Consider the following 26,738-nt stretch of genomic DNA (forward strand, 5'->3'; position numbering starts at 1 on the left):
ATCCCCTATGGCGCAAATGACCTCAGCTGTCGGTCGCCTCCCCTAAATACTACTACTAGTGAAGCTCACTTAATGCTAAGCCCTGAGCAGCGTGTGAAATTCGCATTGTCGGTGTGGGAGGGGTTCCAGTTCCCCCTGTTAGTCCCGCGTGTAGTTTCCCGGGAATATCTGGTGCCCCAAAATGTTTTCAATTAAGCTCGGGCGAAGCTACTTGCGCTGACCTGTGCTGTGATCAGTAACCCACCGCGCAACTATCAACAACGTAACGACGTCCGTTGTTCGATACTTACGGCATTCGAAATATACATCAGTAACTAGGTCACGAATCCGAATAGTTACCGGAATAAAGACCGTGGGCCTTGAGGTAGATGGGAGAGGTTAACGTGGGCAAAAAATTAAAAGTAATTTCCCGAATAGTTCCATGCACTGCTACCAAACCCCGGGTTTCATAGTAGTATTGGCATTAATACTTTCAAATATCGTGGCGTAGTCAGCGGGAACCAGAGAATGGGTTGAGGCGAAAGATGGCAGGTACCCCTGTCCACCCGTTTGTCTCGTGGCCAACGCCGTCCCTGCGACACATGGATATCAGGTCTAGACGTCATCTTCCCAAGAAGAGGTCCGGGCTCTCGTTACATTGAAGTCTTCTGATGTAACTGAAGCATTTCTTTGATCCCGGGGATTTCTTTCGAATATTCAGATTATCGCGCGAGGGCGTTCAATAAATTGTGTAGTCGGGAGGTAAACATCGGACTCAAGTGAGCAAACAATTTCGTTGCAATTTCCAAAATTCTTTTCACTTCCTTATTAGGAGAAAAATGTTGAAAGCCAATGCTATAGCATTCGCTGTTCGCGAAGGTCGTTTAGAGACGTTTCTTCAAAATATTATGAGTTAATGGTATCCTAAAGCGATGGATGGAGGATGAAATGCGGTTATGTGCGTTTAATGAGTCTCGGTCGTGATTCGCTAAACAAGTCCTTAGTCGTAGGATTGCACCGCCGGCGACTTGACCCCGTTTGGCTCATTGTTCGCGCCGACCAGATCTTTCTGGGAAATCAAAGGCGGCTAAGGGAATGGAACTGCTTGTTGCCCTGCTTACTGATGTGTGAAATTCACTCGCCATGACTGGCTAAGGGTGAGCTCTACCCTCATGTATCAAACCTACCCACGGGTTGATAACTGTGGTTCATTATTCCGCTGGTCTCGCTTCGGAACGGGATGATGGCGTTTGAACTGTAGTATTTAATAATTTGTCTTGGGTGTGATAATCGTGATGTGATGCAATGGTAACGACCGTGGAGCCGAACCCCGAAGGTGGTGTCCCGAGACGTTTTCGACCTGTTGGGGCGGGTGAGTTCCCGAGGGGGTTCCAAGGCGTAGTAATGATGCCGTCAACTGTGGCACAGGTCAATTTTCCGTTCGATTCTGACGGCGAAGCACTGCACGACGACATAAGTACTCGATTTTGAATCTTGAATCCTTCGTTGGAACATAAAAGCGGTCGTGGGAATTGACAGTAGTATTGATGGCAACACTCTCCCCGGCCACTAGGTATCTGCTGTAGTCATTCAGGAAAGAATACCTCGGGGACTTGTTTCACATGCCTTAAGTCCGCTGAAATCTTTGCGGCCCGCGAGTGTGATTTCCATGTCGATGTTTCATATCCTCTTTATTTCGGTCCGGCTAGTCGTGCGTGGTTGATACCAGGAATTGGTGCCGATAAATGGCCCTGGAATGCATAGCTCGTACATGTATTTGTGGATTAGGTGTCGTAGAAGGTGTCGTGGGTGTGGTGCAAGGCCATTTGCCGGAGGGCCCCGGATTCATTAGTGGGTGATGGCGATGCCGCGCTCTCTCAGGTCTTCCTGAGAAACCGTAGGCGACGTCTAGGAAATAAGCATTGCAATGACCCCGCCCCCATTGATAACCTGTTGCTTCCGTGAATTCCTCGATCCCTACCAATGGGCCTACCAACCCTTTGCATCTCCAAACTTAGAATTGGTGATGTCATTCATCGGAAATGAAATCACTAAATGATCGTGGCATATATATTTCCCTATCTACGCTGAGGTGAAGATGAAATCGTGGAGTCATCTGCATATGTATACTATTTCATCGTTTCTCTGCCCCCGTTGGCCCGTCGGGGGCGGATACCGAGGAGGCACGTCGCTATTTTGGGTGGGGCGAGTGTCCTCATCACGTGGCCGGGGGTCGGAAGACGCGTGTCCCGATAGTGGGCGTGTCGTGGGCCTGGCCCTCCGACCTCTCCACTTCATCCTACGCCTACCTGGTGGGGCCCGCGTCTTCGTCGGCCGGCCCTCGCTCGCTACTACCCACACGCGCGCACTCCAAGGGGAAGGCGTCTCGGTCAAAATAATCAGTATATACATACGTTTCATAGATCTGACCAAATGTCAGTGTATTGCTTCCATATTATCGATCAGATGCTATGTCATGTAAGGCCTGCCACAAAAGTAATAGCACATTTTTTCCCGGATAGACGGACGGACGGGCGGTGGTTTCTCCGGCTGTGTTCTCTGGAGTCTCAGGAAAATCTGGAGGTCGCTGGCAGCTGACTTTCAGCCTTTCCGGAGTGCGAATCATTTCTTTGCGAAAACTCTATAATGCGATCTGGTTACTTTCAAGTTTTGCATAATACCGGGAAATAAACTCATAGCGTGCTCAAGTCAGCTTATGGTGATAACGCCATCAGTAGATCGGGTGTTTTTGAGTGTCACGAGATGTTTCGGGAGGGAAGAGGAGATGCTAAAAACGCCGAGCGTTCAGGACGCCCTTCGACCTCAGAAAGAGTGACGAAAATCTTGCAAGAGTGGAGGCTTTTTTGGACAGGGATCGCAGATTAAGTGTTTACATGGTTTATGAAGAACTTGGTATCCCTACAACAAGTGACGTGCATCGACTAGCGATGGAAAGCATGGGCAGGAGGAAGGTGTGTGCGACGACGTTGGTGCCGCGAGTGCTCTCGGACGAAGAACAAAAGGAAACTCGCACGCGGATATCTGCCGAGAGCTTCTCGACCACGTGAGTGAGGATCCGAATTTTGTGGACACCAGACTTCTTCTACCTCTTACCCCGTCTCAAATCCGTGCGGAAAGGACGTCAACGCGGCTTGGTGGAAGCGTCGTCACAAGAGGCCGTGACGAGGGCAGCATTCCGGGCGCAAAACCCGCTGGCAAGCGGTGTGTGCTCGCACAAGGGTGCTACTTCGAAGACTTTCAGAGTGAATGCGTCAATTCTAGTTATAGTATTTTGTAAATCGATTCAGTTCTACTCATGGTACAGACCTTGGTGCGCCCTCCGAGTGAGGAAGAAACTTTAAATGGCCGAAATTGTTTTCCCAATCACAATATACGAAGGCTCATCGTAGATTGTGGGCCGGTCCCGGTAAAGGTTGATCATGATTTATCTATGACTAATCATGATTATGAGTTCTTCCCTTGTTTCTTTAATCATCCCCTCGTCAGTATTTCAATCCTAAGATTGGTTTACTGCAGCCCTCCATTCTACTCTATTTAATGTCAATTCCTTCAATCCTTGATACCTTCTCTGTTTTACGTCCTTCTTAATTTGTCCTATGTACTTCCCTCTTGGTCTTCCTCGTGGGACCTCCCCTTCTATTTTTCCTTCTATTATATTCCTAATCAATACATTTTGCCTCAATGTATGTCCAACTCATCTATTTCTTCTTTACCGTAGAGTCCTCCATATCGTCCTATCCTCTTCTGATCTTTGTACTTTCTCGTTCCGTACTTTGTCCATTTAATAATATTCTGCATTCTCCCCCAGCACCATGTTTCAAAGGCTTCTTATTCTTCGCTGGTCCACTTTTCCAATGCTCTATAACCATGTCCTCCGCATATGCGTTGAACAGCACTCCCACCACTGCCCATCCAGCCTCTCCGTCCCTCACTCGCACCTGAGCAGTCTGAGACATGTACAGGTTGCGGATTAACCTCTCTTCAATCTTCTGGAATACATTAATTGAGTCTACCCAATTAATCTATCGAAATTTTTCGAAATCTATGAAGCAGATTAGTACATCCTGATCATTATAATCTATGCTCCTCTCTATTAGTGCAATCATTACCGCAAAGTCATCGCACGTGCCTTCCTGGAGCCAAACTGTCTCTCAGATCGCACAAGCCCTTCCCCCTCCTCGAGGTTTTTACTTTTATCACAAGTAATTTTTTTGCTTTTCTCAAAATTGATGAACGTTACTCAAATCATCTTGAAATTATTTATAATCAGCATCATTTTATTTTTTATATAGTTCCTCCATTTATTTTTCCCCCTCTCTTGTGCTTTTCATCTGATAATTGTGTCCCCGCCCTATTGCCTTAGTGTGTGCACTGTTTTCCTTACTCATCTTCTCTGCGTTCTCCTTCCTCAACAACGCCTCCACGCTCATTAGTCAACTCTCCAAAGCCTCGCTCTGTTTTCTCTCTCCTCTTTCTCGCCATGTTTCCCTGACCAGACCAGATCCCCTATTGACTGGGCATTTGCCCTCAGTATTAACGCTGCTTCGGTGTGACAACGTCCACCCCTTCAGCGGCAGTGTATGTGCAATTCGCACGGGGAAAAACAATGGCGATCGAATGTGTAAATGACGAACGTGTACCTTTCCAGTGTTAGCGAAGGAGAAATTGAAAGAAAGACCTTTAGTGGGTTGGCAATTGGCCTTAACTTAAAGGAAGAACTAAAATTACTTTAATTTTAAGGGCCGAGACATTTTGCCCAAAAACTCGTCAACAGGACGGAAAAACATTTATTAATCTAAAAACTTAAAATTAACTTAAGATTCTGGTCTAATTATTGTGTCTATATATAGATATTTTTTTTTCTCTTTTGTTTTGTTATAATTTGAGAAAAATATATATATAATTTTTCTTTTTATCCTTTTTTTTTTGTTCTTTACTTTTCTTTTCAAAAGAAAAATGTTTTTTTTTTTTAAACATACAAGGAAAACAAAATGGCAGTTTCACCATGCTCTCTCATGTCTTCATTTATATCTTAGTGGTTTCCTCCGCGTATTCACATTCTTCCATTCCCTTCTCGCGTCTCCCATCAATATCGGTTCCTCCTCCCCTTCCGGTTATCGCTATTACGTTTTGCCACTTCCTAAAACTTCCTCTATTCTTGAATGAACCTGTTTTCAAAATGCACCGCAACAGCTTCGGCGATTGAAGTGCAATTCGGCGGTGGTGGGTGGGCTCGCCCTTCTAGTGGGGGATGGTTATATTATGATTTCTGGACGTTTCGCGTGTTTTCAAGATTTCATCTATTTGGGTGGTCATCCTAGTGTTGGACTGGAACGTCAATCAATATGAAGGCAAGTACGCGTTCGCGTGGGTGCCCCCCCCCCCACATGCCTCGATCGGCCACTCCTCTCCCCTCCCTCCTTGGGGAAGCGCCATTAGCCGAGTTCGCGCCCTACCTTTGATGGTTTCTCATTCGACCGGAGTTGATGGCAAGTCGGGCACTTCGCCCTGACGACAATCGATGGATTCCGGGCCGGGGGAGGCATTTTGCCGCGAAATGGATTTGGTTTAAATGTTTGAGGTCTAATTCCATATTCATGGCGATATTTTCTGCGCGTAGTTTTCGGTTAGAATGCCGCATTCGCCGACTCTTCGATTCCGTTTCGTCGAGCTCCTCGATCGTGTCCCTCATCCTCGCTATCACGTCACACTCTCCCTGGACGAATGGAAATTCTCGGGAAGATGTTGAGTGATATTTGAGCCAATTTTCGATGGACATGTGAATGTTACCCCGATGTCCTATCGGCAAGGGTGGATGTATATATAGTCAGGCCACCTTGCAGGGCGTTTCCGGAGAGACCCAGGTTCGACTTCCGGTCACTTCGGCAAAACTTAAGTTTCGCCCAAGCTGTGTGATTTTTAACGCCGGGTCGCCGCCGAGGCTACATGGAGGGGAAGTGGTTAGGGCGTGCCTCTCTCTCTTACCCTAACCGATCGTCCCCTGAGTAATAATTTGCCCTTCATCTAATTAATAGTATTGAGAATCCTTTTTGCTGCGTGCATCATTAGACCTATTATTGTAAAGTCCTGGCGTTTCCCTTTTTTTGGAATAGGAATTAGCAATTATCTCACCAAGTCTTCCCTCGTCGATCCTGCGAATCATCATTCCATATAGACCCCCTCATTCTCCTAATCCCTCAAGTAGTTCCGCGGGAATATTGTCTACCCCCGCTGCCTCATTTGTTTTCAATTCCCTTTCCTCTCTCGCCATCGAGTAAGCATGGACCTAAGCATTCCTCATCTACGTCATATATTCTCTTTCTAGGCCTAAGCTTGTTGGCTTAGTGCCTGAACCATATAGTTACTTATATTCATTAAATTTTTGTTAAATAGGTCGTGGTTCATTTGTTTTTCCTGGCCTATCTTTCATTGTTTTTCACCGCTTTTTATTTGCATATATCCTGACAATTCTATAACCTTTCTGAATAGCGCAGAATCCCGTCGTTGCCTGAACTCCGACCTCTGTCCGCCCAGGAAATCTTGGGAATGATATTTGAGGTGGATTCCCGTTGCCTTCCTCAATGGTTATTTTTAACGCTTCCAGCATCACTCAAACGGCCACCGCCCCTTGTGGGGTGAAACGCTTCTGCAGACGCCCCTCTTGAGGAGCAGACGCTGGGCGGGGATTACCTTTCGCCTTTTCACCTATAGCTCCTACCCTTCGACCCATATGCTGGCATGGGTGACCCTGGTCTTCATTTTTGCCTACTCTTTTGTGTATTGTTTCGCGAATTTCATTGGCGTGTTTTACATTTCACTTCGCGTGACTTGGCACTTAATGCTCCGTGCTGTGAATCCTTACTCATCTATTGTTGACATGTTGGGGGGTGGGTGCTTCCCGCGAGACGCCTGGAGGGGCCGGACTTTCCCTGCCCCCACCCTCTAAGGGGGGGGGGGTGGCGAAGGGCGACGCGGTTGGCCGCCGAAGGTCACGCGGCGCCGCCGGTCCCGATTAATCGCTCGTTGTGGGGGAGCGGGCGGGTGTGCATGGTGAGTGCGGACACTGCAGGCGAGCATCACTCATGTCGCACCATTTGGTTAGGGACAGAAGAGTCCCAATTTTTGTCCGAAACTCTAAGGAATAGCATCACCGACTCTAGTGGTTGAGTGGCATCTTTACGACATCGGTGGTCAAATGCTCGACTCGTTATGTCATATTACGCTGCTCCGTCATTTCATCGCCACTCTAATGTGTGCGTCATCCGCTGCCCTCTTACAATTGCTCCTGGCCTTTCCTCTCAGTGAGTGGTGTCCGGGGAGGGTGGGATCGCGGGGGGAGGGCACCCGCCCTACTTTGCCCGGGGCGGAAGGGAAATTTCCCGGTATGATCTGAAGGTTGGAGATGTGAATGGAGGGGGATATCGCTCTGGCCGCCTTCATTTTAATGAAATGGGTGGACGGGTATTTATGGGGTAGGGGCGCTCGGCGGTCTCCTTTGAACTGGTGGACCACGGCCCTCCTTAAGCTCCCCTCTTGGCGGCGGCCCACCTGACCCATCCGGGGGAGGGGTCACTTTCGGCCCTCGTCGTCAATAGCATTCGAGGGTACAGGTGAGAGCTGGTGCCGCGAGTGTGGGAACTTGCCTCGCGCACCAGTTGAGGGCGATGTTACAGCCGGAAGACTTCTCCGGGCGTTCGTTCCTATGAAGGAAGGGCACGGTACGGTTCTCTCGGCAAGGGAACATGCTCAATTCCAATGAGGCTGCTCGATCGTTTCTGTGGAGGTGCTCCGAATGTTTCCGATGCGTTTTGGGGCGGAGTCAGGTTGGTGGCGCGCGAGCTGCAATGCTGGCTCCCAGTCAAATGTGAGAACTGGACAATTCGGCGGAACAGCTCCGCTTTCAAATTCGCCTGGGGATCGGCGCTCGTTGGGGGAGGCGGTGAGCCCGTCTCCTCCCCACCCGGGGTCGTTCCGCGCCGACTGATCCTCACGATCGGAATAGCGGATGGGCGAAGGGAATTTCGAATACGTACTTGCATTAGTATTCACGTTTGGAATTCGCGATGGACGTAGAGGATTGATTGGTGGTGGGATGGTTTCCCGGTCGCCTCGTCCTCCCATTCCAGTTTTCTTCTCCTTGGGCCAGGTTCTGCGACTCCTGGGGAGGGAAGGTGGGGGGGGGGATTATGCACGCGCCACTTTCCCCCGCTCCCCCGGCCGTATGGAGGAGTGGGTCAGGTGGGCGAGAACGGCGTCCTTGGCGGAGGAACGGTATATTTCAGTGGCATCGAAAGTTGCGAAACGGCTCCCGTATGTCCTCGGGTACTTGGGTTCCCTCCGCGTTATTTTCGGTCCTGCGGTCATTGCCTCTTTTTTTATTGCCTCCTTTCCCCTTTCCTACTCTTGGCCCTCCCCGTCGCAGAAGCGATGATTGCGAACGGGTCCTCCTCCTGCGCCCGATTGCCGCCCCTTGTTTGTCTAATGCCTCCTCGATCAGTAGTGGCGTAATCCCCACAGCACCCACGCGCTGCATTTGACAGAGGGTGTTAGCTTGTCACCTGCTAGATGAACTTGGTATTTGATCATTGCAATTATAGGGGAAGTTTGGCTCAATACATGTATTGTTTTCGACTAATTTGAGCTAAGGAGCCAGTTGTTTTCTCCGCCGTGTTGGCGAATTTTGTGCGCGGGAAAGACTTTTGTAAATCATTAATTTTTATCCCTTTTATTTTTCACATCCGCGGAAGTATTCCTCGAGACGTTCCAATGTATTGTTGTTTTCACACTGGGGATTTTCGAAAGTCTTCACGATGTGACGTGATGCAACCAACGGAAAACGATTGCTGGTCTTAAATTTAGTCACGAAAACTGATGCAATATTGTTTGGGTATTAGGGTGTCGAAAATTGAAACGCCGTCGTAATTACGAGTACTTGACCACAATTGTGTGTATTCACTTTGAATACTGCAATCTACATTTAGGTATGAATGAATCAATTTGTAATGAGGTGATCACGCACTCATCTCGAATGAGGTCCGTGTCCACAGTTTCTCTCCCCGTAGGCACACCTTCATTTGAATTGAAAAGGGCCTCTGTTCGATTGGTGATAACCTTAAGTGTCCCGTGTGGGGCGACTCTCTCGGGCGACCGACGACACCCATCGTCTTCGGGAGAGCGCAGTCCGTTCGCGCTCGGCGATCCGCGGCGAGGGAGTGAAGGGGCTCTATTTCCTGCGGTGGGCCCCGTGCACCTTGCAATTTTTCTCACCCACCCGATATGTTCCTGGGAACCCGAATGGTGGCACGCACAAGAAATGAGGAAATGTCAGGCGCGACACTCCGATCGTCCGATGTTCTAGATTCACGCCTGCCCCATCACGGCACGTACTATGCCGTGACCCCTCGACAGCGTGTGCCCGCCTCATTCGTGTGTCGTCGGCACGCGAACGCGGCGGCACTGTCCTCGCGCGCCGTCGTTGCCAAATGGAGAGTCATTGGGACCAAAGGGGAGTGCGGCCACGGGGAAGGGCGTCCCCCAAATCTGCAAGCCCTCCTCCCCCGCCCGGCGGAAGAGTGCGCTATCGTGAGGGGGTGGTGGAAGGGTGTTTGGGGATCGTGGTCGTTCGGCCGGTTTTGCGGTGGAGCGCTTGGTCACACCCGCGGGGGGGGAGGGGGGGGAGTGAAGGAGCTCACTACCAAATCTCGGATTATCACAAAATGTGCGATTTTTCCGGTTACCATGAGCTTCCTGGTAAAACGCAGGCCTGCCCCTCCCTCCGCATTACTATCCAGTGAACATATGCAAATTTCACACCCATTTGTCGGTTCTACTGCAATCGGTGACCTCTACACTTCACTTGTCAAAACAGCAGTCGTCAAGGTGACTTCCATGGTTTTAAGCTTAAAAATTACCGTGTGTGGTGGGGGGTTGTTTTCGTCCTTAGGGGTTGCGGAGGGGGGGTGATTTGTCAGGGGTTGAAATTCCATGGAATGGGGGAAGAATGGTTGGAGGGTAACTCGGCGCCGCCGTTAGCCTGCTCTCCACGATTGGTCCCACAATATTGAACGTGTGCCATCCCACGGGCCACGTACGTGCCGTGGCACATCGTGGCGTGGATAAGTATGATTCAGGCCCGGGATCAATGGCTTCATTGTAAATGGAGATCTTGGCACAAGACGGGGTTAGAGAGATGTCGTTCGAACGCAAGTGTTTCCTGTTAACTTATGTATTTTTTTCATAAAAAACGAAGCTCGCAGGAAATGTTTATGCATTTGTGTATATTTTCGAACAATTTCAAAGTTCATTCTGTGTCAACTCTCATAGTGTCAACCCTGAATGCTCGCAGTTCAAGTTTTAATCACTCCCGAAGCCCTTCATTGGTTACATATACTTAACGGTTTTCCCTAATTAATTTAAAAACTTGGTTTTCATCTCTACCAATACAATTTGTGATCGCTAATGCCGCCTGTTATGTCCACGATTGCAATAATCTCTCGTGGAAGTAGCCGCAATATGTCTGGTATGCTCTGCCTCGTTCCAGCGATTTAAATATGTTTTTTGTGATAATTTGGCCAATATATTATAAATGTTTTAATAGACTTGCGATATGTTTCAGTTTTTCTTCGCAGTAACTGCCCCAATTAATTTTAAGGTAGATTGAAGTTGCTAGCGATCACAAATACAATGTTGTTGTGCTTCTTTGAAGGGTTTGGAAACTTCGCCCCTCTAGTTTTGAAAAAAAAAACACCGATGTAGGAGTCAGGTGGTCGGTAAAATGAACATACTTGAACTTTTTACTAAACTCATGTGAGTTTAATCTAAGCTAACTTGATCGTTGCCGTCACATTCATAACGAGAACTACAGGGTTGCAAATTGACTGCGATGAATACACCTCCGTCTAAGTCTTTTCAGGTCTGTATTCACTCCATATTATGAAACCATGTCGCAAAAAACACTATGTACATCATCCCTAGATCCCTTCCCTATATATATATACGCAGATGGCCTGGGGTCGACTCAACTCGTCGTGATTCGCAGTTTCATTCGAGGAAGGGTCAGCTCAAATTAAAATTTCGCAAACCCACTTGACGGGATTTAAAAGAGGTTGACCGGAGGTATTCGCGGAGGGGGGGGGGTTGCGCTTTAGCCAGTCGTGGTGCGCTGGTGCCAATGCGCAGGGATGGCGCTCTGTTTTTTCCTTCCTCGCCCCCAATCCACAGTCGGGCAAGACAACCGCGAGCAAAATTGCATCACTCTTCCTCCGTAGCGCATTTGGGGAAATCTGGAATCGGAGAACAATCCATTTTCGAGGCATAAGTATGTAAATAAATGCCGATCTCGCGGCGCTTGGTGCGAGTTTAAATACACAAGGCCGTTGCACACGATACGCAATCGTGCAAAATATTACCAGTTTTTATGGGAGGCGACCGAATGATGAGGTCATTTTCGCCGTTAGGGATTGACAGGGAAGGAGGAAGGGTGGAGGGAAACCCAGCAGGGACATTAGCCTAATCTAAACGATAGGCGCCAAGGGGTCAATCGCAGCTTAACGCCCCACCCGACGGACGGCGTGCTCACTCAAAGTGCCCTCCACAAAGCACCTCAAATAGGGATCGAGATACCACTGAGAAATATTCAACATCGCCGGTATTCGAACCCGGGCCCTCTGGGTGGGAAGCCAGTACCTTAGCAACAGCACCATCCCGATCCCTTTTCGTGAACATATAGCATAGGCAAAATGAGAACGCGGCGTACCTTCTTCTGTTTCTCGCTCGCGTCTTAAGTATTATTGTCCAATGTGCTCGGGAGGAAAAAGCACATACCTTGTTTGTTTAAAATTGAATTGCGGTGTCGTGACACTGCGTATGTTTAAAAGCCGTGATGCTGAGAATTGAGACACGCGGGCCGCGAGAGCAGTGGCGCGCTCAGCGAGGCGACTGACGGTTGACCCTTGACCTCGACGAAGAATGGTGGCAATTTTGAAATTTCTCGTCGAAGAGGTCTTGTGCCGAAATCCTTTGGTGCGATGGTGCGTTGTCGACGGGGATGTGCAAGGAGGTGTGCCCACCCCCGGTGCTGGCATTTATCGACGCGTGCTCCCATGTCGACCCGTGCCTCTTGCAGCCTCGAATGAAAGGTGAGTTTTGTGGGAGCCATCGAGTGGGAGCATGCAGAGGAAGACATTTTCACTCGCGCCTGCCATCTTGTAGCAGCTGGTTAATTTAGCAGTGGATTTTGTACGGAAAGCGAGGTACATTTTTTAAAACAGAAGTAATCATAAATCATCTGAAATGTATTTTTTTCATCATTTGACAGTTGCTTGCCCATTATTTTGCTTGAATTATCGGACCTGCGGCCGTGGGATGAGTTCCTTCCGCCAATGGGCAACCGCCCCTCAGCAACGAACGCTTAATCTCGCCCTGGGCCGCACGGGGGCCCCGGGCACTCTGTTGTGCGTGCGATGCGCTCCCCACTCGATGCCTCCGCCACCACCCGGGTGGGGGGGGCCGGAATCACGTCGAGGAACGGCGCCGCCGGCGAACCCCCCCCCCCTCCCGGGCTCCTCACTCTGCTCGTCCTGGGACATGGGCCGGCGGCGGTGACACTACCTCCAAGGTTGGCAGCTCCGTGTGGTCATGTTGATCATGCAGCCCCCTCCCCCACCTCCGTCGCCCTTGACCGTGTCGATGAGAACTCACTCTCCCATACCGCGGAAACCCCCTTCCACCTCCAGCCACCCTGCGATTTCCCTCTCGCCCAACGGCAGAACCCCCCCCCCCACTCCCGCCGCCTTTCTCATTACCCCGCGCCAACCAGCTCTCCTCCGCAGAAAAACGCCGTGAATCCGAGATGGCGGCGTGCGCCTGGTCGGGGCGGGAATGAGGTGTGTGTTGTGTGAGCGTATTTCGAGGGCGGGGGGGTGGGAGGCAGGCAGGCCCGGAGGCTCCGGTCGAGGTTTACATCGGATTCGATTGTTCCGACTCGTGCTGCCATCTGTATTGGGGTCGGTGGTGCACGCATATGAAACATGTGACTCGTCCCAGGCATATCGCTGCGCCTCCCTCCCCTCACCAGGCAGAAGTGACGACAGAGGGGAACACCACCCGGAGACGTCCTTCGTCTCCGGGTGGGCAGAGGACGATGATGAGGAAAAGAATGCTTTTGATTCTTCGCCGCTCGGGTCCATCCCGCGCATGTTTATCTCGGGATGATCGAGCGAAATTTCTCCTCATAAATCTCTAGTTTATTGGAAGGAGGAGTCGAGAGAAGTCGGGATTGCGTGGGCGGAACACTCTCGCCGCCTCAAATTAATCCATTTCCTCCGGCAAATTTCGATGTTCGACTCCCCCGTGGTCCTCTGGGATCCAGAAACAATCGATCCGGTGGCGCCGCCGTTCCGTCCAACTTGGCGGGTCAATTGGCCTCCGAACGGCCCTCGTGTTTCTTTCCCGCTCACTGGAATGGAATGGTCCATCTCTTTGGACTGCAGGAAATGCTCCAAATTTCGGCTTATTTTGTACCCCGTGTCCCGATTGAAGTGTTTTGGTGTCGTCGAATCCGAATGACTCTGAAAATTCGATCCTGGTGTCACGGAGATGGCCAGTGAATGAATGTCCCTCTCTCGTCCATCGCATCGCATTGGGTGTTCCTCGTTGCTGTGTTGGTGGGGCCCTCTCGATCGATCGCGGGCCGCTGGTCGAATGAACACACTCGGAGGCTTCTGCGTTTGTGTTCCTTTATCCTCGTTTCGATCGTCTCTCCGGCGCGAATTTCACAGTACTGACACGCATGGCGCACCACGCACACACCCCTGGTGTTTTGAGGTCCAGTTGGGCATTTCGCCTTGACCACCTGTTTCATGAGGTTCTGTGGATGTTGTGGGATGACTTCAGATAAAAAAGACCTCCAAGAAGTCGATTTTCCGTTTTGTGCAGACAAATGGCAAGAAAGCCTTGGCCTCCGGAGTAGTTTCTTTTTGCCGTGTAAAGGTACTCCGTCCGTCCAAGACCCTATGTAATGGCCTTTTTTTCAATAGCCATTTTGATAAAGTTCTTCTTAAGATACGGTAGTTTTTCTGGGCCCCTACCAGCATCATTTTCAGCATAGTAAAATCATTTTGTGTAGTCTTGGCGTGTGGCAATGACAATCTTACGAGGATCTTGAGGATTGCTTTTATCTGGTCCAGCGGCTATAATCGGAAGCAGGGCACCCATTGCTAATAATATAAAAAACAGAAGTCTTGTGTAACTGCGTTATAAGACTCGAAGAGACGTTGCCTGATTCCGGTATCGCTGTTCAATGATAATGCCAAGTGTCTTTGATTCATATCAATATAGACTCATGTCGTTAGGTAATATTAGTATATTTTACCTCCGATCATCATTGTTTTTCCTGAAAGCGACAGCATGTTTCAACGGTGTGGTATTTTGTGCCTCGTGGTCTGGTGTTGCCATTGAAAATTTGGGCTGAGGATCGCTGGAATCAAAAGAGGGAGAGGGCGCGCACCAATCTTCCATCGGAGATGCTGCGCGGCAAGATACTTCAGAGAGGTGGAAAAATCCCTCCTATCGGGAGAGGAAATGCCACCGTTTTTAGACAGATATCCATTTCTCAATTACAGGAAGACATTCGTTTTTAATCGCGGAATAGAAGATTGGGATGCTCTCTCCACCCAAAGGTATCATGTAGAGTAAGCAGATGATTATCATTGAAGGGAGTTTGGATGCATATTAATATTGTTTCCCCGTTTGTACCATTCACTTCCCTTTGGAATCAATTAAAACGCGTTTGTTGACATTCTCCATGCTCAATTGTATCTCTTTAAGAAGGTGTGGTCGAGGGAAAATCAATTAAAACTTTAATGTATTGATGAAGTACATGTATTCATGTAGGTCAAGGAGAAAAAAATTGACGAAGGGCGTATTGATCGGGAGTGGGATGTTGATGATTGTGAAGTGAGGGGAGAGTGTTGGGCATACGAGGAAAGGGACAGGATTGGGGGATAGGGATGTTGGAAGGAATGAAGGGAGTTACGGGGATGAAGAGGGGCCTCGTTGTAGGCTGGGATGGTGGGTTGTGCTTTGCTGAGAGAGACGATGGAATTGTGGCTGTACCGTTGTGTAGCTGGGGGTGTCTATCCAAAACCAACCTTAATCGGTGAATCACCAATAAAAATTATGTATTGGTAATGAGGGAAGTAGGGCCATGTGTTATTTTTTGTATCCTCTGCGAGATGCATTTCGTAGCAATTTTACATGCTAGTCGATTTTTTAAGCAAGTGAACTTGATGGCCACCACTGTAGAAAAACTGATGCCAAGATTTAGGACCGCGCCTGTTTCGTTTTATTTCTTAAGCAGATTTCTCCTATGTTCTTAAATTCGATTAACATTCAATGGTGCCAGCGACAAAAATGTATTGATGAAGTATAAATGACATTTTTAATATATTGTTTCATTTGCGAGTGCCAGCCATACCACGGCGCAGTTATCCACCCGATGGTCGGTTTGTGGTAGGTTGAGGATGGATCACACCTGCTACTAAGCCCATTGGCTTGTGAAATACAACGGGGAAGGGGAGGTGGTTGCTTTCCCGGTCCTCTGTGGTTTCCCAAGGAGACCCTTGGTAGAAGAATTGCGGGTACGTGGAGGCGTCACCTGGAATCGAACCCGGGTCCTCCGATCAGTAGACCAGCGCTCCACCCAATGGACATGATCCCTTCTGATTCCCAGGGTCTGAATACCGCGATGGCAGCGAAGAAACGCGGGGCGGAAGCGAAGGGGGGCAAGAGGTGGGATATGTGTATATGAGCGGGGGGGGGGGGGCGAAATAAATTTGAATCGGGTCACGGCGGGCATGCGGCCTTCTTCTGTTTGGGAAAAGCGGCCCGCGGAAGAAGCGGGTAGCGCATCGGAGAGACGCGGACAATGGTAGTGCGTGCGTTGACAAAAAAAAAGTGGTTGCATTGGCCGAAAGCGAAGCGGAAGTGGTGTTCGGAATGTAGAATGAATGCTGTGGCAAATGTGAGGAATACGGTTTGAGAATTAGTAAGAGGGAGACCGTGATATTGGTCACAGGAAGCCTAGGATAATGAATTCGCATTCGATAGGGAGATGAAATATGTAGTAGAAGTAAATATTTTAAGGTATTTGGGGTGTACGGTTACGGAAATAACCCTACTTTACACTTGAGAGATGAAAATGATAATTTCCAAGGTGGAAAAATTAATGGGAAGGGATGCTGTGTTGTGAGATCCTGCCGAGTGAAAAAGTGAGCGTGGAAAACGATGAGGGAGGGAAGGAAGGGGGTGTGAGTCAGTCGTCGCCTCCGCCCGGGCGGCAGCGAGTCTCCGCCTTTCCTCCCCGGGGAGTTCCGCTCCCCGGAGTCCATATCCTCGACTCCGGGGGGCGCAGCGGAGGCACCCACCGCGGAACCGTGCGTTGCTGCTTGCCATTTAACCCCCCCGTCCCGCATTCCGGCAATTCCGCGGGGGGGGGACTAGGTGTAGTGGGCCCCCCGCCCGCCCGACTTTTCGGCCAAATCCCCATCCCTTCCTCCCCACCCCACTCCAGAAATAGGCGGGGGACTAAAATTATACGCGAAAGCGTGTTCGTCGTGGGGAGGAGGCCTGCTGTTTCCTGCGCCACCCCTCTTCGCAGGGTGAGAGAGCGCAACGTTTCGGTGCAGGGGATGGCTGGGCCCATGGCGAGCCAATATTTCGATACCTGGGGCAAAAGATTCGTTCAACCAGACCGATGCGCGAAATATTTCGGAACCGATGTATCGAGAATCGATAATCGTCATCGATACGACGACGTGATCAACACATGCATGTGCCAATGTGTTAACTATATGATTTTCGTTCGCATTTTGACCGCTGCTTAGTAGTTGTGTGCATTCGAGATGGGCAGAGAGTGACACCTCCTACACTTATAGGCTTCCGCGCAGGGAAACTCAATCGGGCGGGGGTCGAACTTGCGATATCTGGGGTAAGAGGCGAAGGATTGCATTGGGTGTCGTAGAAATTACTTGGAATAGGGGTCGTGGGTGGCCGAGTGGGATTCGGGGCGTCACGAATTCGACTCCCGGTTCCGGCCCTCCCGGCTTCTTCCGACCTTTGCTGTATTCCGAGTCCTCCAGATTTCCCTGGGAAAACGTAAGGGGCGCACGGAGGGGATTGGTGAACTGACCTGCCCCCTCCCGGTGTGCTATGAGATCTGCCGATCGCTTCGCCTCGTCGCGAAATGGAGGCGCCATTATGTAGACCCTGCCTGCTGGAATACCACGCCCTTAATTACAAAATAGTAAGCCCCTAGATGCCTGCCTCCGTTGAGAGACGGCGGGCGGGTGCCCGCATACATCACCTCAGGAGCTACGCACCATCGGTGATGCGCCAATGTGCGCGTGCGATTTCCCCATTTGTGTTCGCGTTCTTAAATTCGGGAGGGAATAAAATACTACGCGATTGTAAAGTTGCTTCCGTTATTCTTGAGTCAAGGTCCGTCTGTGTAATTCACCCCTCCGAAATATCTCCTCGGATAAGTAATGACATGTGTTCACTGCCGCGACATCACCACCCGTCGTTCGCCCCCGTCGATTGGGTGACGTCCCTAGGCCTTCCCGACCCCCCTCACCCCACGGGTGCGTTGATGACACGACCCGCTGCGCATTGATTGAGATGATCCGGTCGGCGGCGGGGTCCCTCCAGTCATTTTGTCCGCTGCGCACTCTGCCACGCGCCTCGTCCGTCGCTTTGCCCATCCCAGCCTCAAACATTAGTTGCAAATTCCTTAGAGAAATGTCTGTGAAGAATTCCTTTTTTGGAGTTCGTGAGAGAGTCCTTAAAATATTAAAGCACTTTTTTAAAGGATTATCTACCTAGTTCCTGCAGATATTAGTGGTTCGTTTAAGCGTTTAAAGAATTCCTACCGAGGTTCCATTAGGCATTCCGTTGGGATTCCTTGAAAATTGATACATTTAGCAGCTAAAAAATACAGTGCACGAAATGAGATTGAAAACATTGCTCTGAAAGTACAAATTCATAAGGATAACACGTAAAATGTGGAACAGAAATTTAGGCGTCCGTGCTAAAAAATACCAGTGTAGGCCGCTTAGCAAGAAACTTTTCGTTAGTTCTGTCCTCTCCTGTGGGATTGAAGATCATTTTGGTGCCGTCACCTACGTAAAATATTGGAAGAAGTCGTAAAATAATCCACTTCTATGAAAGCCTTGTGAGGATTTCGGTTGTCGGCTATGTTTTCCTATGGGAGAGGGGTTTGCTGAGAAGAGATTTCCATGGAAAATTTGAGACTTCCCTTAATTCGACGAAATGTTAGAGACTAGCTCTGCGTGCCATTACTCCGTAGCGAGGAACCTTGTTTAACGGAAATACGCATTAGAACATGCCGTAGAATCTTTTGGGATTGCGTGCGTTCTGCCGAATAGGAACCGGTACTGAATAACTGGCAGGGCGGTCGGCCGCTGGCTTCGCGATTAGTTGTCGAGTCGCGCAAGGGCCTCGCGTTTCCTTCTGTGGATTGCGAGTCGAGGGGGGACCTCGGCCGGGGACCCACGTGTGTGTGTGTCGCGGGCTGTGCTGGGATCCCAGTCCTTGCCTCGGGTGGGGAGAAGGGTCTCGAGCCGTTGTTGTGTAGGGAATTTCGAACACCTAGGGCGTAGTGTTCGCTCCCGAGTGCTCCGTGTCCCTTTCGTTGGGTGCCCCGCACCGCGGCGGGCGAGTCCCGCCCAACAGCTGGACGGGACCCTTTCCTTCGACCTCTCCATCTTTATTTCTCTCCGTGGTGCTAATTCTGTAAGTGGTGTCCTGCTTATACTCGTCATCGTGATCAGTTGAATTTGAACGTTTTAATTTTCCGGCTAGACGGAAAGTGTATGTTGATGAATTTTTGGAAAAAGAGCTTTTTCCCTCCCGAACGCTTACTGCACCGGGAACACCGTAATGGAATGTGCAAACTTTATTAAATACTTGGGCGTTATCATCACTCACGAACTCTCCTGGGTGAATAACATACGGGGAATGTGTGGATAAGCTCTCAAAACATTAGGATTTATTAGAAGAGCACTGGGTAATTGTGATGAAAAGGTCGAAGAGAAATGTTGCCTGTCGTTCGTTAGGCCTCATTTAGAATCTGCTCCAAGTACGAGAGGATAAACGAGTACACTCGTAAATGGGATCCTCTACGAAGTTGAATTGATTGCCGAATTGGATCGCGTGCAGCGTAGAGGAGCTAGATTTGTAAAACGTTGTTATGATAAATTTAGTTGCGTATTCAAAATATTAAGAGCAGCTAGGCTGGGAATCACTCAGGGAGCAAAGGTTAAATTACAGATTGAAGCGCCTGCATAAATTGGAAGGATATCTCTTTAGCAATGATGTTGAAAATGTATTATTACCACCATCGTAATACGGTAGGCGAGATCATGCCAGTAAAATTCGAGAGATCAAGTGTAGAAGAGCTGGATTTAAGATGTCATTTATTCCACAAACGATAAGGGATTAGAATAACATTGTCTGACCGCGGGTCATATTCGGTCAAATTAGTCGGGTATGTATTCACCCCCTGCCGCAAACCCTAGCGGTGGCTTGCAGTGTGCATAGATAAATAATTAAATAAAATTTGGGACTGTGTTAAGGAAGAATATTTCAGTAACCAACCCTAGCCTTGGCTCTCATTTTGCAATAGAACCATTAGTAATCCAAACGGAAGCGACGAATTAATAATGTTGAAATCAAGTGGATTTGGCGAAGCAGAGGTGAGTGTTACACGCCCTCCCGCATCATCGCTTCCATCCGAGGTCGTCTTCCGCCGGGGGTGCGCCCCCCCCCCGTTGCCCTCGGAATTTGGACGTGTACTTGCGCATACCGGAACACGTGCCGCACGGCATGCCACGGTTGCCCTCGCCATTGCTCGCAGGCGAACCGCCGGCGGCGGAGTGACGGACTCTCCGATCGCGATTCCCTCTTTTGTTTCCCGCGCGCGAGATATGGGGGGAGGGATATCTCATGTCTCTCCGTCGATGCGTCGTAATAGCGGGTGTATGTTTTATTCGTGTAGTCGTCACGTGAATCCTTCCTCCTCAATCGAATGCGGATGAGAACCGCACCCGAGGCTCCGCCTTTGACGGCAAGGGCTCCAGACATTTTGCATCCCCGAAGGAAACGGGAACAAGCGAGGGAAATCATAATGGAGTCCTGCCTTTGTTCAAGGAAACGTGCTCTTTAAAAATGTGGAGATTTTCGGATCAAGAACTTCATGGAATATCCGGGTACCTTTCTGTAGTTGAGGATTCCAAATGATCAGTCTTTTCCATGCATGCACTTAATGTGAAGACCGCGCTGGGGGGTGGGGGGGATATTCGGGTCCAAATTAATCTGGTGGGTATTCACCCCCTGCCAAACACCCTAGCGGTGGCTAACGGGGTATTAAAAAAACTATAGAAACAAAATCATGGGCGCGCGAACATTTGTTTTCGCATGCTTCTTATGTGGGTGATACGATGTGATCACCCACATAATGTGTCTGTCGCCGTTCATCCCCGCGGCATTGTGTATGTATGGCAGGCCTGTCTTATGTGAGATATCTTACGGATTCCTCGATTATCGTTCTTTGGATTTTACCCGTAATTTCTGGCGAGGTGAGGGAAATTCGTGTGTCCCGAATCGTGGAAATCTTGTCGTTTAGCGCGCCGGATCGTGCCGCCCCCCCTCCGCGATGTATCGTCTTCCACCCTTCCCCCAGTCTTCACCGACAGTAGTTGGTCATGAATCAGTTTGACTGCGCTCAACTCGGCCCTCCGATGACCCCTCCACCCCCAGTCATCCCTCCCCCTCGCCGTCCGTCAGTCACCTCGGCCTGCTCCCGCGCGATGCCCGTTTACATTTCCCCTTCTCGTCACCCTTTCCTCGCGGGGCCGGGGTGTCCCAGTGTGTCTCGAGAGGGCGAGGGTGGGAATGCGCACTCGCTTCGCGCACTCGGTGGGCGTGGGAGGAAATACACTCGAGTAGTAGTATTTAGGGGAGGCGACCGACAACTGAGGTCATTTGCGCCATAGGGGATGGACAGGAAAGGATGAAGGGTGGAGAGAAACCCGGCGTCGGCATTAGCCTACTCTAAACGAAAGGCGCCAAGGGGTCCGCCGCTTAACGTCCCATCCGACGGACGGCGTACTCACTCAAAGTGCCCTCCACAAGCACCTCAAGTAGGGATCGAGATACCTCTGAAAAATATAGTATTCAACACCGCCGGGATTTGAACCCGCGCCCTCCGGCTGGGAAGCCAGTACGTTAGCACCCGCACCATCTCGCACCCAAATGGCACCCGGGTGGATCTCGGCGATAGACGGCACAATTCTTCCATCGTCGGATCTCTGAAAACTTGTTGACTCATTGCGCCATGCCATTTTGTCCTCCGCTCTGTCAATCTGGGCTACGGCCGCGATGCCTCCAGGTGACCGCGATGACCGAAAGGTACGGTTGAGAACTCAAACTGGACGATCGGTGGCGGACACCGAAAAGGGGAGTACCACAGGGAACCATCTTTTGACCCTCATTATTTACTCTTTAAATCCACGAGCTCATAAACTAGTCCTCGTCCTCAAAAATCATGGCGCACTCGCGCAATATTTCACCGTGCGAAAGAGCCCCAATGTGAATGAATGTGCCACCTGTGCGAAAAAAGACAGTGCGGGCGACTGAGGACGACGCTCCTCGACCGAAGCCGGGTTAATGTGCAGCCATGGTCGTGGGGAGCTGAGGAACTAACTCATGGCGAGCATCAGCGCCGTCGATTTCCTGCCAACGTGTAGGTCGGTCACTTCGCATCGCTTAACGTGGGCGAATTGAATCATCTCGGGGTGAAGGTTCAGAGCGCGGGGCGTGCGGGTGTACGCCTAGGTGTGAGGGAGGAGTCCTCGCTGGCCCACGTCGGCTCAGGTCAATGCGGTCTCTCGCGACGCCAAGGATCGAGGTCAGTGTGTCTCGATATCAGCGTGCGATATGACTTGGGGAGAAACGGACTGGCCGCACGTAGCGCCACTCGCCCACCAACGCTCTCTGTGCCCACTATTGGGCGCCCACGACACCCTTGATCCATCGGCCTAGTACTCCGCATGTGGCACCAAGTGGCCCACCTATGCACCATGATCGGCTGCAAGTACCTTCACCATTGCACGCCAATCTTCCCTACTCTCTTGGGTCCACGACGAAATCCACAGGGGGGAACAAATGCGCATCGTCGTCTTTCCACGTCCCACTCGCGGGTGGAATGATTCGCACCAAGGCACCCGCACCCACGACCGACCAACCAACCAACCTACCACTTGAATGTAGCCTGGCCTGCGAGGTGCCTTCTTCAGTAGCTCCGCACCGTTCCAATAACTCATTCCAGTCAGAGACAATGAGTACACTTTGTTGATTGCTCTTCAATTCCATTCCCTCGACCGTCTTCCCGGTTGAATGTTTTAATCGAGCGCTGCACTTCATGGTTACCGAACTGTGATCCACTCACCTGTGCCAATTGATCACGCTGCTCCCAAGTCGGTGCCCGACCATAATATAGTCGAACCAAATCATTTTCTGAGTTCCCGGGCGTTTTCAATGCGTACCTGCGCCTCTTTATGGTTTTGAGACCAAGTGATTATGAATAATGATTAACGCTTTCTCCCCCAGAACTCCGCGATTGCTTCCTCGAAGACTCGTCCCCTCTTCCCTTCTAACCGTCCGTCCCTCGCCATCAGCTCCAAAAATAAGTCTGTCAGGGCCGTTTTTTGCATATATCCCCGAAATGTTTGAATGCATTGTGTGCTCCGCAATTTTCTGCTCGCGTGGGTTTTACGTCATTCACCTGCGAGGGCGTGGTGGAAGAAAAGCAGCCCGCCTCATTCTGCCACGCCCACGCCGGCCGCTTGGGCGAAAGACCAGAAGAAGGAAGAGAATCGTTCGTGAGAACGGCTCTTTCCGCGATGAGCCGAGAGAGCCCCCCCTGTCCGTTCCGTTCGTTCGTGGTCGTTCTTACGAACGAGTCTCTTCCTTCTTGTGGTCTTTCGCCCGAGCGCGAGACTTAAATTTTCCATTCAAAGTTTGAATGTCGTCTTGCATCCAGAAATTGACTGGTGTATAATTGACTTCCGAAGGGAATGTCCGGAGAAGGCGGAGACTAGTTGTTATGTCCCTCAGTTCAAATCCGACTGCATCACCCTAAAATTACATTATCCCAAGAATCTGTCCCGCATACTAAAACGACCAAGTACGAATAGTATTTCTCATTTGCTCTTGTATGTATCAGTTTCTTTTGATGAATGGATCATATAACGAACACTTATTGGAAGGAGTGGTATCATAAAACTATTTAATAATTTCAAATCATTCCGAATTTCGTCTGGCCCCACTTAATTGTTCGTATCCCAATGGGCCCCGGTGCACACTTCGGGAGGGCATCGGTTTCGTGGGTATTGCATGCGTGTCCGATTTTTCAAATCGTTGGATTCGAATGCTTCGACCTCGGCTGTTATTCTGCTGTTAACTCGAAGTGCGGAAAGTTAGTTTGGGAGCCTTGAATTGTGTTTACATTTTTTGTTCCGCAATTCATTCAACAATAGCTGATCGAATGTAACTGACAGTTTTCGGGAAAGTCGTTGTTTTTATGTTATACTGTGAGTAGTTGTTCCTTCCGATATAGAGCGCCTTATTCGCTATTTCTATTCTCTCTTCGTCTTCACATTCTAGTGATCCCTCTCGCTGGCCGTAATTGTCCGCGTGAATGCCCGCCAATATCTCGGTTTTATCCCTCTTCATCTCGAAGATGCAGTTTTTTATCTCCCCCCCCCCCCCAGTCTCCGTGCAGGCCATTATCACCGTCACCCAGTCCCCGTCTGCAAATCGCAGTTGGTGCCCTTCTCCGCGTATTATTTGTTCGCGGGACAGGCTTCGGTTTGAAATGTAAATGTTACGTACCTCGCAACGATCCTGCTTCCTTGCCGTAGCCGGAAGTTACAATGCGGTTTGTAACGACGCGCTCGCAGTAATAACCGTGATCCAACCGACATCATACTCTCTGGAAGAAAGAATAATAAAAACACAATTGAAAGAAATGGAAGGAGTCTCTCAAGGGGATATTACGTTAAATCCATTGAAAAGGTGGAGCCAAAATAAGATATTAATAAGAAAGAGATTTTTGGAAGATTGGGAAAGAGAATGGGAAAAAGAACAGAAAAAGGTAACAGCACCATGAGAAAATTATTCCCCGAACATCAAGGTAAGAATGGACACTCGATTTGACCGCACGCAAATATGTACAGGGCACTTGAGGGCCTACCTAAAGACATTGGGGAAAGAAACAGAGAGTGTGTGGGAGTGCGCCACGGAGGAGGACACGGCGATCCACAGACTTCTTCTATTGCTCTCCACTCTACGGCGAAGAAAGAAAAGATTGGGGAAAAATTATGGGGAACCATGTGCACATCAAAACTATTGGACGACGCTTAAACGAGGTGTGAATCACGGATACATTAACGAAATTTGGAAACAAGAGGTGAAGCAAACCAAGAAGAGGAATAAGAACTGGAGACGAAGGAAGAGGAGGAGAAGATGCCATTTCGAAGCAAGAACGAAACATATTCGTAAAACAAGCAAGAAGATCGCGAGAAAAGAAGTGGAGAAAGAAAAAAAGAGTCATTGAAATGTAATTGTCTGTAAGTTGTAACCATTTTTGTATTAAAAATGTAATAAGGTTAGTGGGAGTCAAATATAAAGGTAGTCCAAATTGTAAAATTTACAATAAAGAGAGCCATCGATTCATTGTAAAAGAGGTGATGGATTTGCCTGGTTCCTTGTGAATAGGGCCGAATTGGAAAAAATTGAATTGTGTTCGCTGTCTCGTCTAGTTCTCGTGTGACGTTGCCTGGAGTAGTCGGCGGAGGGGAGTCTCGTCGTGGATGCGTCATCATATATAACTCGTCTTTCTTTTCACTATATCTTTCTGGCGCGGAGCGGTTTTACACCTACCAACGTTTTTGTTATTCACATAATATCGAGGGCTATCGAATTATTGCCGACTGGTTTTCCTATCTGTCCACATTTTGTTTACCTCGGGAGGCATTGCTTTAAGGCATGGTCGTATTATTTTTATCTTGAAAGCACACAAAATAAATTGGGTTTTGCATTATACCCAGGGCTTTGTCCTAAGATAATAATTAATGATAATGGTCTGTAAATCACCTGAGAATGTTGCACATTAAACGAAACCTGGGTTGTGTGATAAAGATTTTTTTATGTGGAATCAACAAAGTGTTTGAATTATTTTAAATAATATGACTTTTATTGTTAAACATAGCCTCCTATCTTTATCATTTTCCAGGCGAAGCAGCTTTTATTTGTGAAGTCTCTGGTTGTAATTCCCGAGCTTTATCTCTTAAATTCGATGCGTTTCAATTATTACCCTAAAAGGCGGAAGTGAAGCTATCCTCTTCTTTCGGTACAAATTCCGTTGAAGAGACGTTCACGCGAACAATTTCTCCATAAAGATCGGCGGTCGCCGCCAAATACACGAGGGTTTCCTCCCCCTGTGACTTCGACGCACTGCTTCTATCGTGAAACAGGTTTGTTTCACCTGAATTCACGAAAATATTTTCCGCGTAAAACCGATACGATGTTCACAGTGAGACGGAAATAAATGATAGTACCTGTGGTACTCTAGCTATTGTGCATGTGATAATTTTAAGGAGTGGGATGTTTAATTTCCATTTCCATAAATTGTCTTTAACCATAATATTCACCCGGGAAAAATTAATTTTGGGGAGCGGGGACCCTGCAACCGCACCCCCCCCCCCCCCGGCGGCTACGGTCGTCGGCGAGGCCGGGGTCTCTCCGCACTCGCTTCCCCCCCTTCTTCCTGTTCTGTACTAATTCTTGTCTCTCTCTCCTTCCCAGGCGCGCACACCTCCGCAACTGCCTCGAGAAGCTCAAGGAGATGGTGCCGCTGGGTCCGGAGGCGTCGAGGCACACCACCCTCGGCCTGCTCACCAAAGCCAAGAGGTTCATCAAGGTGAGAGAGAGGGTGGCGGCCACCCCCCCCCCGTACACCTCCCCTTTACCCCCAAAACGGATGTATCCCCACTCGCTCCGTCGTGCGTGTCGCGGTGTTAGTCCTCCATCTCACATAGAGGACTTACGTAGCTCAAGTACTTTGCGAGAAACACAATATCTCTATTTTTTCGTTTAACCGATTCAAATTTTCTTTCCTTTAAAAGTATTCGGCTTATTCTAAATTACTGAACAGGGACTTAAAAATTCCATCGCTTGTGAGAATATTAGCGTCTCTGTCGCTTAAGGCTTCAGCTGCTAATCTTACAGGTTATAAACAATTCAACATACCTCACAATATTTAATAATATTCTTCTTTCCATAAGCGATCGAGTTTCAACTCTCGTGAAAGTCTTTATCGGATTTATGATCTTTAAAAAATCTCTCTTATCATTCCCTCCAGTGCGTTCCAGCGTGTTTTCACAAAATAACTTCTAGTTCCCTTTTTTCACCCTGGTTATTTCTTGCTGTAAATTTTCCGATTTCCCGACCAACTTTTCTCGGAATTCGGGAATGGGAAAGCGAAAAAAATTGCCGAGAACGGTGGGAAGGAATTCCCGCCCGGAAACGCCAATTGCAGCACCCTAGATGGTCACTCCCTGGAAGGTCACGCACTTACTTTCCCACTTTCTCAGCCCAAG

The 26,738-nt window shown here is 49.2% G+C and overlaps 1 protein-coding gene across 1 annotated transcript in view; it reads left to right on the forward strand.

Moving 5' to 3' along the window:
• LOC139692743 (max dimerization protein 3-like) overlaps nt 1–26,738 on the forward strand; it is a 121,858-nt gene that overhangs the window by 67,647 nt on the left and 27,473 nt on the right. The window contains exon 4 of the mRNA XM_071590989.1: nt 25,945–26,059. Coding sequence (XP_071447090.1) covers nt 25,945–26,059 — 115 coding nt within the window. The remainder of the gene's footprint in view (nt 1–25,944; nt 26,060–26,738) is intronic.

Source organism: Hetaerina americana, unplaced genomic scaffold (assembly GCF_022747635.1).
Source record: "Hetaerina americana unplaced genomic scaffold, ioHetAmer1.1.p SCAF_40, whole genome shotgun sequence".
NCBI lineage: Eukaryota > Metazoa > Arthropoda > Insecta > Odonata > Calopterygidae > Hetaerina > Hetaerina americana.